Source organism: Populus nigra, chromosome 15 (assembly GCF_951802175.1).
Source record: "Populus nigra chromosome 15, ddPopNigr1.1, whole genome shotgun sequence".
NCBI classification, from domain to species: domain Eukaryota; kingdom Viridiplantae; phylum Streptophyta; class Magnoliopsida; order Malpighiales; family Salicaceae; genus Populus; species Populus nigra.
Window position 1 is genome coordinate 11,315,563 of NC_084866.1, and position 17,702 is coordinate 11,333,264.

The 17,702-nt window shown below is 32.5% G+C and overlaps 1 protein-coding gene across 2 annotated transcripts; it reads right to left on the reverse strand.

Moving 5' to 3' along the window:
• Positions 1-201: 201 nt before the first annotated feature.
• LOC133674445 (cyclic nucleotide-gated ion channel 17-like) lies at positions 202-8,340 on the reverse strand. 2 transcript variants are annotated; one of them, XM_062095546.1, is made up of 7 exons: positions 7,874-8,339; positions 6,805-7,372; positions 4,563-4,775; positions 4,160-4,461; positions 2,903-3,014; positions 1,802-2,038; positions 202-1,295 (listed from the first exon to the last, which is right to left on the reverse strand). In XM_062095546.1, the coding sequence occupies exons 1-7, from the start codon at positions 7,900-7,902 to the stop codon at positions 573-575; spliced, it is 2,184 nt and encodes a 727-aa protein (XP_061951530.1). In that variant the 5' UTR covers positions 7,903-8,339; the 3' UTR covers positions 202-572. The 2 variants fall into 2 exon arrangements, with proteins under 2 accessions (XP_061951530.1, XP_061951531.1); XM_062095547.1 differs by lacking the exon at positions 4,563-4,775 and having other exon boundaries at positions 7,874-8,340.
• Positions 8,341-17,702: the final 9,362 nt, after the last annotated feature.

The window sequence follows — 17,702 nt, forward strand, 5'->3', positions numbered from 1 at the left end:
GCACTCAATTTTAACAAAAAAAAAATTAAATTTTAATAAAATACAGTTACAAACGCAATGTCAAACGGTGTCTAAGTCTGAAACGTGACATTAACTTGTCCATATTGATCATAGCCACCATTATAAATGGCACTTTGAAGTTTATATTGATCATAGCCACCATTATAAATGGCACTTTGAAGTTTGTCTCACAGCACGAACTGGCATTTACCTGACCATATTTAATTATACTCAAGAGGATGTGGTCAAATATACAAATGATACAAGCTTAAGTCCGTGTATTTTGCAATCCATGGCACAGCCAAATGGATACAAGGACCAATTTGAAAGATAGCTAGAGCAAGCAAATTCCATGGCTCATTAATCACCTCTGATGAGGGCATAATTTAAATAAAATATACAATTACCGGACCAATTCTAGAAAATCCAATCCCACCCCACTGTTCTCCTCCCTCACGTACGAGTGAGACCTTGGATTCCATCGGGTGGAAAGTTCTCTGACAAGCATCTGAAACTAATTTTGACCATAGTAGAGACACTAGTTGGTATCATATATTAGACTGCTTCAAACACTAATCAACGTCAGATGAAAAGTCAGGTTCCTCGGGCTTCGGTAGTTTTGGCATCTCAACATCCTTGATCTTTTGAGCACCTCTCCTTGTGTTGGCAGCGAATCTGGAAGCTAGTATTGTGACCCCAAGGTTCAGTTTTGCCTGGGAAGGATTTGATCGATCTGAAAAATGAGCCCCATCCTCTTCCTCAGGTTCAGTAGCCTCTCTCTCATTCAATGCAAAGGATTCTGACATGGTGAGATTGTTTTCCACCATCCTTTTCTTGTGCCGACGCCAAGCAGCCTGTATGAAGCAGGCTGCCCATGTCCTCCAATGATGTGAATGATATCGGAATGTATGCTGCAGCCTCTTGCTATGGAGGCGTCTAAATTGGTTGGCAACAAACTTGAGATCTTCTGCTCTCAATACAAAAGCTTCAACTTCATTTAGAGCCTTGACTGTTCGTGTTGATGATGGCAAGTTGAGGGATGATTTTGGATGCAAAGCCCATGAAAGTAGCTCCTCTCCACAAAAATCCCCAGGTTTCAGCATGATAGAATTAAAGAAACCTGTCCTGCCACCGTTGGTAGTGGAACTCTCCAGTTTGCCTCTAATAACAAATAACATTTCTGTCACAGGATCACCCTCTCGAACAATATACGTGCCTTCAGTGCTCAGGGAAGAAACTAGACGCTCACATATTGCATCAAGCAGTTGATCATCCATCTGTGAGAAAAAGGGCACCTAGAAACAAGAAAAGCAATTGGATTATTATGCTAACAGAGTGAACTGAATTGATTACCATATCCAATCAAGGTTTATCAACTTATGGAAGCATAATCAGTTTACGTACAGAATCAAAATCAAGATTCAAGACTCAAGACCCAAAAATTATTATCTAAAGCAGAACTTCCTAGGAAAAAGATGCATTTGATTGATGAACATATTGATGATTTTCTACTTGACATACGTCCATCTAGTACAATTCCCTAATACTGTGGTGAAAAACTGCATTCAGGACCTCACAATGATTGATTCATAGAGTATAATAAAGAAAGAAACCCATGCTCAAATCAGACAAGAAGGCTCATATATAACAAAAGTCAAACTAGAACATAAAAGCCATCATGAAATGCCACTCTGAAATACCTATGCAGCTCAGCACCCTATATCGGGGCAGAAATGACTAAAGACAAACAGACACGAGTGTTTTCACCTCTAAAAGATTAAATATTCAGATAGAGACATACACGTCGAACAAGGTCCAAACATAGGTGGCGCTGGATATCACGTCTAAGATCAGCAGGTAGGCCACGTAGTATGGATTCTTCATTGACTCCTCGAGTTGCAAGCCACTTGTATTGAACAAAACATCGAACCCGTTTCCTCAGATCTTCAGGGAGTTGGCGATGCTTCATCCATTCCTCGGTATCTCTTCGCTTGAGTCTCCATTCTTCCAGTCTCACAGTGAGAGATTGAAGATATGTCTACGTCATAAAACAGATGTGAAATCATTAAACCAGGTCATAAAGTAATAAATATAAATGCTGCCAGTAGATTTTTATCCAGCCAAAGTAGGATAACACAAAATACTTAAAGAGGCAATCTTTATTCTTCAGAACTTCTGCATGAAGAGACCATTCATTCGCCTTCAACTTGCAATATCTTGATAACAAGTGAAGATTTTGCACCAGAAAAAAGGCTCTTCAAAGTAACAGATAAAAGATTAACACAAGGGTGGTCCATTTGGCTTTCAAAAGTTTGTTCAAAAGTTTCTTTAAATATTTAGTTGAGACAGAAAGATCAAGGCAACATCAAAAGTACTAAGCTATGAAAAGAGGGGCGAAAAGGATTTAGCAGTGGTACTAAAATAGAACCTGACAAGATGATATCTTATCTCTTACTAAAGCAATTGGTAAACAAGGACAGACAAAGAAGAGAAAAGGTTCATCACAGGTCAATCAGTCAAAGACATATATTGGAAGATGGTAGCGTGGCTTCTGAATTCTAAATGAAGTTCATCACAGTCATGAAAACCATCAAGTGGGTCCCAGAAATACCTCGACATATGAGACAAGAAAATTACTAAATAGCAATTATAGTTGACAGCCTGCCTTCCCACCTCCTAATTAAACATTGAAGATGATATACTGCATATTGTTTATACTAATAAGATGGAACAAGTTTGGGAACAAGAATAAGGAGAACTTTAGCAAACGCCATGAAGAGATGTCTTCAAAGTTCAGAAAAAAGAAAGAAAGAAATACCAGGAAATGGAAAAGTCAGACAAAAAGAGAAAGCAAGTTGGAAGATTGAGAGGTGGAAACTCAAACATAAAGCACTAATGATACCTGCATATTGCCAATCAAATGGGCAAATAAAACAAGACCCAAGATTGAAATGAGTACGGCAAATGATGTCTCCCCAATAAATGTGCTAGTTGACAAATTCTGTCCATATGAACTGAAATAAGAAAGTATAAGACATTAGCTACCATAGCCCATGCTCACATAAGTTTCTTAATTTTTGAGTTTAGAGAATACATTAAGATAGCAAATAATCTGGTACATCAAATGTTCTATTCAAAAATAATAAGCATCTTGTCGTATTCCAATATGATTTTGCAAAGTTGGGGACCTAGGTGTCAGATTTTAAAAGAATAAAAAAAATCTAAACATTAAAAAGGCATAATTAATCCAAAAAACTACAGTATGGCCACTTCTTCCAGATAACCAAAAGAACAGGGAATATCAAGCCATCAATCAACACACTGAAGCAGTTATTTTGATATTCAAATGCTACCAGAATGCATTCTACTCATTCTAACATCCAGTTCCTCTGTTTGTGGTATGTAGTTGAACTATGTGCTTGGGTTTTTTTTACAGTCTAAATACATGTTTCATAACATACTTACATTATTCTGTCTAGGGATGAATGGGGTAAAGTGAGGTCTACACTCCTGACTGCCCTTTTATCACTCCTTAGCTTCAATATGACCACATATTTGTTCCAGTATGCATTCTCTCCAGTTAATCAAAACTTTTCTTTGACTATGACTCTCTCCCTATTGCGTCATGTGCAGATGGTGTGGTTCATGAGAGAAGTCAAAGGCCAGATTTGTGGCAAATCCCAAACGGTGTTCCAAGCCATATAGATGAAGAGGAATAAGAGACCTTTCTTTCTTCTTCTTTCAATTTATTGAAAACTACAACGCACGCACATTCCCTATGTAATGAGGTTACCTTTTCCCCTTAAATTGTCAATATATTAAATTATATCCAAATTATATTTAAAATAAATCAATTAATTAAACCAGTAACATATATCAAATAGATGTCGGAAAAAAGTAACCTTTTTCAAAGATAGTCCACATCAATACACCGATGTCTGACAATTGTACATGTTAATGCAAATTAGCATTGGGATATCTATATCATTTCTTCCATATAATTAAATAATAATAAACTGAATATTCTATTCTAGTATCATAATTGAGGCCATATAGTATTTGGAAGAACATCTTGCAATAGAGAGATTCAATCATGCAATGAAATTGAAACCAAATTGAGATACAAAATTCTGAATGTATGGTGTGTGCAAAAGTATACCTTAGCTGCTGTAAACCCCACCACAAGCAATACAAATACTTCTCAATAAAGTTGGAGGATACGACATTTTTTTTAACTGCATTTTCAAATATGCCATATTTGAACTCTATGTCATTATCAGGATCACAGTTCTTGAAAACACTTGTACCACTTGCCCAGGCCTTGTGTTCGCCATCGTTGAAAGTATCACAATCCAGATAAGCGAGCAAGCATTTGACAGGACTATTTTCTTTTCTACATTGTGATTTCCAGCATGACGTATACCTATCAATTGATAGCAAATACCATGAAGCCCCTAAAACCTGCATAAAAAAGAGAAGTAATGATAAGAAAAAAAAATTGAAGTCGTAGCACTGGAAAAACCAAGCGTGTAGCAACAACAAGAAGACAAAATCAAACATACATGGCTGGCCAACATGTATAGTAACAGATTATATGCAGCCCCAGCCCAAGCTGTCCTGGTAACCACTCCAGTTGCTTTAATAATTTCTGAGCTCAATGGAAAAATGAGATATAATCTGGGAACATATTGTAGCAGAACAATTAAAGCAAGGGCATTGTTCTTATGATCAGTTCGAGAGCTTCTTGTTGCTGGTATAACGAACCATATGACAATCTGCAGTAAATTTCAATCAATTATGCTTTCCTTTTTTATAGGCCAGACTTCTGAAACAGATGCGACTAAAAAGTTCAACATTTACAAATTGAAACTAACAATAGTGCAGATGAGGAAGCTAAGCAGGTTTGCCTTCGTAATGTTTTCAGATGCAGGAATGTATTTCAAAAACAAGCAAGCAATAATACCTACGGATAGAAGTCATAAGAGAGGCAAATTTTTACTTCATTGCATGGTTTTCTGGCTTGTTTGAGTTTCTTTCATTTCCTCTCTAAAATGTTTGCCTGATAGAAACAGCAGGTAAGTTCACATATGATGCCCATTGTCAAAGTAAACTCAGTTATAATTCACACCATCTGCCACACTATTTATTAATCTTGGAAGCCAAGATGCTGCAAGTCTTAAGCTTCTTCTAAAAAAACTGGTCTCTCCACATACATCCCAGTCGCCCTTCCCTGAAGAAAATAAAAGAACCCATAATACCTTGGCAATCTACTTATACCTCTGCAATTTAACCCACCATCAATTTGGTTTTGATAGTTTCCTTTTCCCATCCTGTGCTATTTTGGATTTTATATATATATGAGATATTTTGAGATCAAATCATTCCCATAGCCAAACATATTTCGAGTTCACCTATTCAGATTTTCTTGAATGCTGTCCTATTTCCTCGATGACACAGCTAAAGTTTTATGCTGCACGTGGCTGAAACATGTCTATTTGTAATCCATCAAAATCAAATAAAAGAGGTAGCTCACAAAACTCTAGCAGCGCTGGTTGACAATGTACTAATTTCTAGAGGACAACATAAGCACAACTTTTCCATTTGAAGAGATGTGGAATGGGATTTCTGAATAATTGTTTCTCTGTTTCTATTTTACCATAATTGCAAATAAAAGCCAGCACTTGACCACATAACACTACCTATGCTTCTCTTAAATTTCCCAGAGGCCATATATGAAACCCAACTTTTCCATACCTTGAGGTGCAGAACAGACTTCTAAACACCACATGCTCTATGGGAGAATCGCTTCTACAAAGTTCAGATTGTTTTTCTGTTTCTGTTTTCCCATATTTCCAAATGAAAGCCAGTAAAAAACCACGTGACTCTCTTGTGGATTCTCTCAAATCTCCCTACAACTAGGAGGGTTATGACCTAATATTTCATCAAGTTCATTTTTCATTTCATTCGATGTCTGGTGAAATAAAATCCTACTTCCACTATTAATTTTCATTTACTATTTTCCAAATTCTCTTCCTCTGCTCTTACCATGTCTGATTGGTTTACAAAAAGAACACCAGAGACAAAGGAACACACTTGAGAAAGGATTGAACAACCAAAAAGATTGTTCAATTATCGGGATCATCATTTCCTCCATGATCCCCAAGAGCTCCAAGTGAAATCCACTCTTGTTCACTCTCTCCTTAACATCGACATGGAACTTGAATTATCTTCTACCCTTATTCAACTTTTCCAAATTATTCCTCTCCATTTATAAGGAAAAAAAACTATTAGAACATAGAGATTTTAAGGAAGGAGACATATATATGTTAATTTCTACAAAGTGTATATAAATGTCAATAATAAGCATGTGAAACCAACTCCATTTAAGTAAATTGCATCGTTCAGGGCATTCTTTATTTGTAGATGACCCTATACAGTTTGTTTAATTTGTGCGTGGCTTTTGTTCTCTTCAAACGGGAGGGGCCCATTTGGTTGCCTATAGTTGAAGCCTCTGATATATTAGTAGAACCCTAGTGAATTATAGATAAAATCCTTCAGTTAAATGCTTTTGACTTTAACATCTATAACATTCAAGTAACTAACACAGATTCATATTCAAGGTGGAAAAGCTATGTTGTTTAAAAATTAGAATCAAGTTCATGTGGCGAGTATTATTGTCAGAGCATTCTACATCTGTCCAAATTCTCTGTTTATTTTACTCTGGCCACTAGTCAAATTGAATCAACAAGGACCACAAGTGAAGCGTGCTTAAACTGTAAAACAACAATTATTAAAAAGTGATACCTGAGGGAGAGGCAGAGTAGCAATGAGATCAATGAAGAAGTCAGACCTAATATATCTCCTTGCAATCTTCTTTGGGTCCATGACGAGTTCGCCCCTTCCAAAGACGCGAGAGCTTGGTGCAACATAAGCAGTCCTAAACTTTATAAGCATGTGCAACCAATAAAAAAGATCCGCAATAGTCCGAAAAAAGGTCACAACAATTCTCAACTTAAAGTCTGTATTCACACATGAAGATTCCCCTGCCCCTCCAACAGTGGGCAAGTAAAAATACAACGGATCAACAAAAAGTGCCATCAAGCATGAGAAAAGGAAAATCTTGTTCCATCGCAATACAATATCACTTCCAGGGTCAAGTATTCTCTGACGCCATGGGGCAAGGTCCTCTGGAAACACCTTAGACCTTCCAATTTCGGAATTGCCATTGAGTTTATTTCTACCACCCACAATCATATGGTCTGCTTTTAGCAATGAAGATGAGACCTTATCAACAGAAGATGACTTTTCTAAGCGTATCGGGTCATTTTTTCCCCACAGGATTTCTTTGTCATGTTTTCCATCAGAATAAAACCTACAAATTGTCGAGCCAAATTGTTAGTGGAAAATTCCAAACTGCGAGTGCAATCCCATTAGCATTTCACCTAGGAACAGAAGTATACTTGTCAAGAAATGAACTTGAGCGAATAAACTGTTGACTTCAATAGTTAATTCAGCTTCTAGAATATTAAAGCTCAAGGTTTATTTCAACCAATTGAAACAAAAGATCTTGGCCTCCCCAGCAACCAAATAATGAAAGATCCAAACTTTACTAATTTTATCAGCACTTAAACAATTAAAAGCAGCAGTTGTTCTTTACTGTGAAACAAAACCAGAAACATATTCCAAAAAATCACAAAATTCATATCAATTTGTTATCCAGCTCACTGTAAGGACGAAATCCCACCTATACAAAAGAGTTCTATGAGCCTCCGGTAAAGCAGGAATTCAGGGTATTAGCAGCCAAACAAAGCATTTGCTGAGAAACAAACAGAACACACAAAAGCAAGATCACAAAACAATAAAAGAAACTTACATTACAAGCTTCTCCTTCTTCAACTCCATTAGCAAGAAAAATTAAAAATCTGATCTTTCCCTAAAACCCTAGCAAACCCATAAAATCTTTTGGTGTACACTAACAAATCTGAACTACTGAAACCGAAGAGAGTGTTAGCTGGAGATGGGTGAGTGATAGATTTGGTTGGTGCTCTTTTCTGAGTCTTGAAAATGAGGAATCAGACATTCACTGAGTTTAACAGACTGGGTTTTTTTGTTTTTAACCTTTGTTTATGCTTAGCTGGGAATAAATAATGGTGTCCAATTTGGGGAACCCTACAAGACTGTTGTATAGTAAGAAAAAAGTTTGACCCATTAATATTTGTTTAATGTCGCTGCAGCAAAATTAAGATTTTAATTACCAACACCACCAATCAGCAGCGGGCTCCCACTTGGGACACTGTTGTGCCTAGAACAAAACAAAGCGATCGTGTTCTTTTTGACAGGAAAACAGTTGTGTTCACACTGAATTTGATCCCAGTTGGAACATTAGAAGTTAAGATTGTTTCTCTAAGGCCATAATTTCTTCGGTTCATAGGCCCAATTTCAAAGCTTTCAAATTATTTTCCACTCCTGTCTCTATTATTATTATTATTATTATTATTATTATTATATTAATTAAAAAATACTCTAAAAGGCGTGGAAAACTACTGTAGTTTTCCCACGCCTTTCACTTTTTCATTTTTAATATATTATATTATTATAAGTATTATGTTATAATTATTATTATTATATTATATTATTATTAAAGAACTCTAAAATGCATGAGATATTCATTGGAGCAGTTTTTTTTTTGCTTTTGTTTTTTTTACATGTTTTTTTTGTTATTTTACTCAAAATTGATTTCTTCTTCTTTTTTTGTTTCTTTTTTTTTTAAATTTCTTTTTCAAAATTATATTTGCTAATTTTTTTAAATATTGAACTAGTTAAAAATTTAACTATGTAGTTTTTTTTTTAAAACATTGTGAATTGCTATAATATTCTCATACATTGTTTTCTTTTTATTTATGATTTTTTTATTCTTTTTTTTTCAAAATGGTCTTTGTAGATTTTATTTTTTTTATATTAAGTTGGTTGAGAATTTAGCTTTGTAGTTTTTTTAAACAAAAAAACAATATGGATTGCTACAAAGTTTTCCCTACATAGTTTTTGTTTTGCTGCAGTGTTTCTCCATATATTTTTTTAAAAAATTATCTTTATCGAATTTATTTTTTTAATATTGAGCTGGCTAATAATCTAGCTTTAGCTTTCCCCATATTTTTTTTTGTTTTTTATTTTTCTTTTTTTCCAAAATTGTCATTTTTTACATATTTTCTTTTTTTGGTTTTGTTTTTCTCAGAATTATTTTTGTTAATTTTATTTTTTTACTATTGAGCTGGTTGAAAATTTAGTTTTTTTATCTTTTTCTTTAAAACACTGTAGCTTTCCCCACGTGTTTTTTTTTTCCTTTTTGTTTCCTTTTTTGTACATTTTTTTTCATTTCTTTTACCCAAAATTGACTTCTTTTTTTTTAGATAGCCTTTGTCGGGTTTTTTTATATATTGAGCTGGTTGAGAGATTAGCTTTGTAGCTTTTTTTAAAAAAAAATACTATGGATTTACTACAGTGTTTCCCTTACATGGTTTTTGTTTGGCTACAATGTTTCCCCCACATGTTTTTTTTAAAATTATCTTTGTTAAATTTATTTTTTTAATATTGAATTGGTTGAGAATTTAGCTTTAGCTTTAGCTTTCCCCACTTTTTTTTTTCATTTTTTTAAATTTTCCCCATGTTTTTTCATTATAATTATAATTATTATTATTATTATATTGTATTATATGATATAACTGTTTTTTTCTTTTGTTTTTTCTTTTTATTTTTTTTAATGAATTTTTTTTGTTTGATTTAGTTTGTTAATGTTAAATTTTTTTTATTTAGTTATTAGATTTTCATGATACGAATCTTGGGTTTGATGGATTAACCTGATTTGACGAGTTATTTTTTTCATTTAGTTTAGTTTGTTAAAGTTAATTTTCTTTCTATTTAATTATCAGACTTTCATACTTTCATGACACGTATCCTGAGCTTGATGAGTTAACTTGGTTTGATGGATTAACCCGATTAATTCTAGGTAAACCCATCATTTTTTTTCTAATTAGTTATCAAACTTTCATGACGTAAATCCCAGGTTTTAAACGATAACCTGGTTTAAAAGGTTGACCCAATTAATTCAATGTTTTTTTTTCTTTTTCTTCATTAGTTTTTTCCTTCCTGTTGATTTTTTTTCTTTGTTTTTTTAATTAATCTATTTAATTATTACACGTTTATGACACGATTTTATAGCCAGATCCACATCCAGTATTCTTGGGTCCGGTGTTACAGTCAGACTCACTTAAACTTGTGTTATGCAAGTTTAATTTTATTATTAATATTATAAATATTACTCTTAGGTCAGGCGTTGCAGCCAAACCCAAGATTCTTAGGTATAACTTTGCAGAAAAACCCAAGATTTTTAAATTTTTATTTTTTTTCATATTTTTTATGCAAAAAAAATGAGTCATGGCATCGTGCGGGTATCAAAGCTAGTATATAGCTAAAAGGAATCAGTGTTTTACTGTGGACTGCACAATGCAGTCCACAGTAAAACACTGATTCCTTCCTTAGGTGTTTTTTTTTTTTAAGTTATCTAAGTTTTTTTAGCTGTTTTTTTATGCTTTTTGGATTTTTTTTGCTTCTTTCTTTGTTTTTTTTAATTAATTTTTTTCGTTTAGTTTAGTTTGTTAATGTTAAATTTCTTTCTATTTAGTTATTAGACTTTCATGACACATATCCCAAGTTTCACAGGTTAACCTGGTTAATTCTGGGTTGACCCGTCAATTTTTATTATTATTATTTTCATAAATATTTTTGTTTAATTTAATTTCTTTCTATTTAGTTATTAGACTTTCATGAAACATATCCCGAGTTTCACGGGTTAACCTGGTTTCACGGGTGAACCCAGTTAATTCCGGGTTGACCCGTCAATTTTTATTATTATTATTTTCATAAATATTTTTGTTTAATTTAGTTTGTTAATGTTATTTTTTTATTTGGTTATCAGACTTTCATGACACAAATACTGGGTTTAACAGGTTAACATGGTTTGACGAGTTAACCCGGATTTTTTTTCTTTTTAATTAATTTTTTTTGTTTAGTTCAGTTTGTTAATATTCACTTTTTTTTTATTTAGTTACCAGACATTCATGACACGGATCCCGGGTTTAACGGGTTAACTTGGTTTGACGAGTTAACCTGAATTTTATTTTATATTTTGCTTTTTTTTCTTTTTAATTATTTTTTTTTCATTTAGTTTAGTTTGTTAATGTTAAATTTCTTTCTATTTAGTTTTTTTTTCTTCTTAGAGGTTTTTTTTCTTTTATTTTTTCTTTTTAATTAATTTTATTTAATTAATTTAGTTTATTAATATTAAATTTTTTTCTAAATAGTTCTCGACTGATGCCTTTAGTTTTTTTTTTATGCCTTTGACCGTGAACTGCACAGTGCAGTCCATAGTGAAAAGGTTGATGCCTATTTTTTTTTTTTTAATTAATTTTTTTCTTTTAATTTAAATTGTTAATGTTAAATTTTTTTCTATTTAGTTATCAAACTTTCATTACACGGATTCCGGGTTTGACAGGTTAACCTGGTTTGACGAGTTAGCCCAGTTAATTCTGGGTTAACCCATTAATTTGTTTTTTTCTTTTTAATTATCAAACTTTCACGATGTGAATTCAAGGTATGACAGGTTAACTTGGTTTGAAGGGTTAACCCAATTAATTCATATTTTTTTCATTAGTTTTTTTTTTCATGTTGGTTTTTTTTTAACTAATCTATTTAATTGTCACACTTTTATGACACGACCTTGCAGCCAGACTCACGTCCAATGCTATTGGGTCTGGTATTGCAGTCCAGACACTTTTAAGCTAAGGGTTAACCCAAGTTTAATGTTATTATTAATATTATAAACATTATTCTTGAGTCGGGCGTTGCAACCAAACCTGAAACTCTTGGATATAACTTTGCAAAAAAACCTAATACTTTTAGATCTTGACTATTTTTAAAATGCAAAAAATAATTGACCCGCGGCATCGCGCGGGGCATGTAACTAGTTCTATTCTATTCTTGGAACCATTCTGCTGACTCGGACTTAATCAGTGAAGTGAAAAGTTTATAAATTTATTTAATTAAATAAGTAGAGAATTATTCATGTAATTGGAATAAATTACAAAATTAATTTTAAATAAATTAAAATTAACTATTTAAATTTTTGAATTTCATCATGAACTCAAACGAGTTCAACAATTTTTTATAATTTTTTATTTAATATCCTCACAAGATTAAGAACTAATTAAATATTGGAGTATTTGCTTGAAATCATGACAAACTTACAAATATCAAATTGAAACAAATTATATTGTGCGATTAAAAATTAATAAAATATTAAATAATAAAATTAAAAAAAATTAAAAACACCAACAAAAATCCTATTATACATGATTAAATTGATAAAGAATAATAATTAAAAAAAAGAGAAAAAAACCTAAGCATGGGCCTGGTTGGCCTTGGAGCACACACTTAGAGCAACCCATGCAACTAGGCTTGTTTAATTATTTTATTTGGGTGGACAGCGTGACGTCCACCTTTAAGTTTTTTTAGAAAAAAATAGCATACAATGCGTTACCTGCTTTGCCTACATTTCAACAACCAAAAAGTCAAGTTATAGGTGTTTTATGTTCAAAAAATCTATTTTCAATCATTTTTTTAATTCAAAAACACTCTATACACCTTGGAAAACCTATTCATAGACTTGGGGAACCCAAAAATCACACTGAAAATCTGAAATAAAAAAAAAACAGAACTTCTTGAGCTTAAATCTATCATCTAAGGCAAGGTTAAGGGCAAAGAATACCTAAACTAAATTCTCCTCGTTTAATAGAACTTATTGACACCAAAATTATTCTTTTTTTGTGGCTAGAATCGGTGTCAACTGTGACTTTTTCTTTCTACTTTTGGAATTCAACTACTCTCCCTCTCCTCTCTCAAATTAGAGACCAAGAAATAAGGAAATGAAGTCTTGTACTAAAATTAATATTTTAAAATATTGAGAATCTAAAGTTTATAATTTGAAAGTTTAAGGATCAAAGTAATTTTTTTATTCTAATTTTGAAACAACCACTGCTTTTCTCTATCCTTTTCACTTTCGTTCTATGTATTTGAATCATGCATTCCTCAATAAATTAACTTTAATTGTCATCAATTTAGGTCTATAAAGGTATAATTGAAAAAAAAATATAGGGACAAAAAAAAATCATTGTAATAATCCACAAGAATATATTTTTGTGTGGATAATGGCATGGTGAAGAGTGCTTTCACCTCGCCTTTTATATTATAGTTAATTGTTGAAAAAATAAAACATGATATTTAAACGTAAAGAAAATTGTTCTTGTTTTTTGGTTCAATTGTCTTAAAGCACCTTTTGGATGCTTACAGAGTATATATTATTTATTATTCATGTATGTTTAGTTGGTATCTTAAGTAAAAAAACACATAAAAAAAAAGATAAAAACATATTTAGTTTCAGAGATGAAGATAGAGATATTAAATAAATTTATCTCTATAGTTTTTGAGTGAATTTTTTAATAATATAAGTTTTTTTTAATAATGTAAGTTTCTCGAACATGCTTCGGTTGTCAATCGTTGGCAATTAATGAGACAATGTTTCGAACATGATTTTATGTTTCAATCATTTTTAATGCGAAATTAAGGAAATGATTAAATGCTTTATTTATTTTTAGTTTAACGTGGGTTTCCGGGTCAGCTTGCGCGCACCTCGACTAATCCCACGGGCCCTGAAGTTAACGACCATGTAAGCCTTCAGTGGTCATCATATGAGCAACCACATGGCTCGAATCTGAGACCACAGAGGGAGCAAACCTCTTAATCCCAAGCTCTTACCACTAGGCCATCACCTAGATGGTTGATTAAATGCTTTATTACAATTACCATAACAGGACCCTTGATGAGTTGGCTCATGGGAAGAGCGATTGATGTAGTCCATCCTATTTGCTTGAGGACTAAAAACACAACATTAATTAATGCAGTCATTGCAGATCCTTTATATTTAACTCATTATTACATCATTAACATAATATTTTAATATCTTTGGGATTTAATTTTTTCATTAGATATAAGACCAAGCCCGAGGTGACTCGAAAAATGATCTTTTTAAACTTGTTTAAAAAACTATAAAATGAAATTATTTAAAAAAAATATTAATAAGTTTTACTAATACGATTAGAGAATATCCAAGTTAAGATGTTGAGCTACGTTTAATGTTAATATGTAGATTTTTTTTCTCTAATAACCATTTTTTTTCACACCATAAAGAGAAGAATTTGTGTTTATGATTAAACAAATCTCATCAATTATGTATTGTATATGGTGTCTACTATATGCTATTTTTATATATATTAAATTATAAAAATAAAGGGCATTAGTGTTTTATTGTGCTTTTTGAGAGCTTGCACTATTGATTTGCATAGTGAAAGCTTTGTTTTTTTGGTCCTTGAGTTTTTTTTTGTCGTTTTTTTTCTTTTTATTTAGTTTTTTAACATTGTGTTGATATGAGATTGGCCTTTATGATTGATTCTTATGCATGTGTATGGGAACTTTGCGATGTTAGGAAATTTGAAAATATGAAATTCAATTTCATTCCTAACATCATTCCTAATATCAGGGATTGATTTACATGGTCAAGGAAATGTTTCTTTTGTCACCCAACTATTTTTTTCTAATTTGATCCTTTCACAGTAACTTTTTCTTTAGGATTTGACTTGATAGTTTGTTTTGGTTACTTATATATAGGGTTCTCTTGACGTCAAAAGAAAAATTTAGCACTTGATCGATACTTGATTTGGCAAAATAAAATAAAATTATGTTGATGCAAACCAATGAAGTGTTAAATGATAAAAATTGAAAGTAAAAAACCTATAGTGGGCTAGGGTAAATTGGCAATGCAAATTAGTTGGCGTGTGTGGAGGCTAGTCATCGCTTTTTGGAGGCATGTGCGTCTACCTTCAGTGGTGGAACACCGCTACCGTTGGTTTCGTTAGGAGCATCATGGTGAGTTCTTCTAGATGATACGGCGCGTATGACGATTGAAGGCACACTGTTATGCCAAAAAACAAATATGTCCTCTCATTTTGGTTTTTTTCCCTTTAAATTTGATCGTCGTTATTTTGATTTCTACTTTTTTGATCTAGTTACTTCATTAAAATTGATTATTTTTTCAATATTTTCATTTGACATTGTGTTAGCTAGGAATTGAGTGTGTTTTTTAATTGGGTGATTCTGGTTTCATGACTCGGATCACAAGTTTGAAATGTTAACTCGGGTTGACATTGGTTTTTTTCTTACATCAATTTTCTTTTTTAATTTCATCCTTCAACATTGGGTTTGTTAGAATTGAGTTTCATAATTTTCTTTGTTTTCCTTTGTAAGAGGTTATCATGGTCTCATGATCTAAGTCACGAGTTTGGCGGGTTAACTCGAGTGACTTGAATATTTTTTTAGGTCATTATTTTTTTAAGATTGAATAACTTTTCATTTTCGTCCTTTAATATTAGGTTAGTTTGAGAATTGAAATTCATAGTTTTTTCCATTTTGCCTTCTACTAGGTTATTATGTTCGCATGATCCAGGTTGTGGGTTTGGCGGTGTAGCTCGATTTTATAGGTTTTTTTTTAATTGACTTTTCTTTTATTTTGTCATTCTACATTTGAATTCTTGGAAATTAGACATAGTAATTTTTTTCATTTTGTTTTCTATAATGTTATCTCAGCCTCACAACTCGGGTCACATGTTTGACAAACTAACTCGAATTGATTTTTTTTATTTTTTTTATAAAAATTTATCATTTAGCACTGTGTTGTCTGAAAATTAATCTTTATAAATTTTTTTTGGCAAGCACTCTTTTTATGTAGGCCATCATAATTGTTTTTTTATTTTTTAATTTGATTTATTTATTTTCATCATTTTTGTTTCTATGTCATATAATTTGATGAAGCTATCTTACTGGATCTAATTGGTTTTGTAATCTAAGTCACAACTCGCAGCTTAGCTCGGGACAATAGGCAAATCCCATCAGTCATGCACTTTATATGGTATCTATTATATGTCATTTTTTAAATATTTAATTATACAATAGAGTTTTTTCATATTGGTTTACAGATGAGTTAAGATTGGATTTTATTTCTAAATGAATTTAAATGCCCGTATCTTGCATTAACTTTGTGCATTTAAAAAAGCAATTTCATTGACCTTGATCAGGTCGACAAACAGAAAGCAAACCTACTGCTAGTAAACTGCGGAGACGGTCATGGCGCTGCTGCACGCCACAAATTACTAATGTAGCTTATGAGTTATGATAGTGAAGAACTCTGAGAAGCCCTCTTAGCCCCAATAAAATAGCCCTTTCACCATGATATCAAGCACACGACACTGCAGAAGATTTAATCCATGGGGGTCTCTCTTGTGTAAAAGAAAGATATTTGCATAATCCAGTCATTGAATCCCAAATAAATAAATAAATTAACGGGCATGTATTTGCAATTTTCCTTCTGACAGCAACAAGAAACATTATTTCTCTGCATCAAGAATTCAAGAGTTACGTTACATGCATGGAGAAAACTGTTAAGAGCCATCGAGTGAAATGAAAGTATGGGGCTGAAAATTTTGTCTATATTTGGTCATTAATAATAACAAAAGAAAGTTGATTGTTCAAAGTGGTTAAACAAAGAAAATAAAATGTTTATATCATCTGGCTTTCAAAGAACACAGGGTAGTGTTCGTCTGACAAATATACCATCTTTGACAAAGAAATGTATTTGATTGATGAAGAATACGGAGAACACCAAAGTTGAAGATTAATTATTACACAATTCAAAATCAAAATAGAACTCATTGATTAATTTCATGAGGCTGCGAAGCTGGACAAATATGAAGCTTCTTGGACTTCAAATGTGATGAGGAACATTGATGTGGGAGGCTATCTTGGATTTTGGACAATGATAATCTACTTGACCAAGGACAAAATCTGCCGATGACATGAAGGCCATCTCTTGTGAGATTTGGATATAAGAAGGCCAAGCTAGTCATGTAATGTTCTGGAAAAATGCAATGCTGTGCATACAAGTAAATCATACAAACTTAGAAGTCTATAATTCAGATACACAGGGACATGATGTCGTGGGTGTCTCGGGACAACAAAACCAAGGAAAATTATGAATTCTAAACGCATGGTCTTTACTATTTATCCAACCTTGGAATTATTGAAGAGGTCAATTTATGCGTCACCATCAACGTTAACTAATCTTTCTAAATTTCTTAGTTATAATCTTTCCTTCCGTGTAGCCATTTGTTTGAGAAGTTTATGCAACGTAGTTTTCAGAAACGGATTACACCGGGGATCGCGCAGCAATAGGAACTTCTTTATTGACAAGGGATCAATTCGTGCTGATAGAAAAGAAATCAGGTGGATAAAGCCCTGCTGCAAGACTAGCTGATGAAACAAGCCAAAACCAATCAGGGTTTGCTTTATCTCTGTAGGTTTTGTAGCAGATCAGACGCCTGCTTTCTTTATGGTTCACAGAATTATTCATCTATCCAAGATTCCTGAAAATTAATCAAACATGATTGCAGCACAGAGAAAGACATCACATGATTTGATAATTTAAATTGAAATCTACAGCTGATTGAATATGTTTTCTTCTTGTGTCACAGATTGTATCTCCA

What these genes read in the sequence shown, in the direction of transcription:
- LOC133674445 (XM_062095546.1), bottom strand. Translation starts at nt 7,902, where the DNA reads ATGGAGTTGAAGAAGGAGAAGCTTGTAAT. An exon ending in TATACATGTTGGCCAGCCAT is followed by an intron (nt 4,462 to 4,562) that starts GTATGTTTGATT and finishes TTTTTTATGCAG; the next exon opens with GTTTTAGGGGCTTCATGGTA. An exon ending in TGGGGTTTACAGCAGCTAAG is followed by an intron (nt 3,015 to 4,159) that starts GTATACTTTTGC and finishes TTCTTATTTCAG; the next exon opens with TTCATATGGACAGAATTTGT.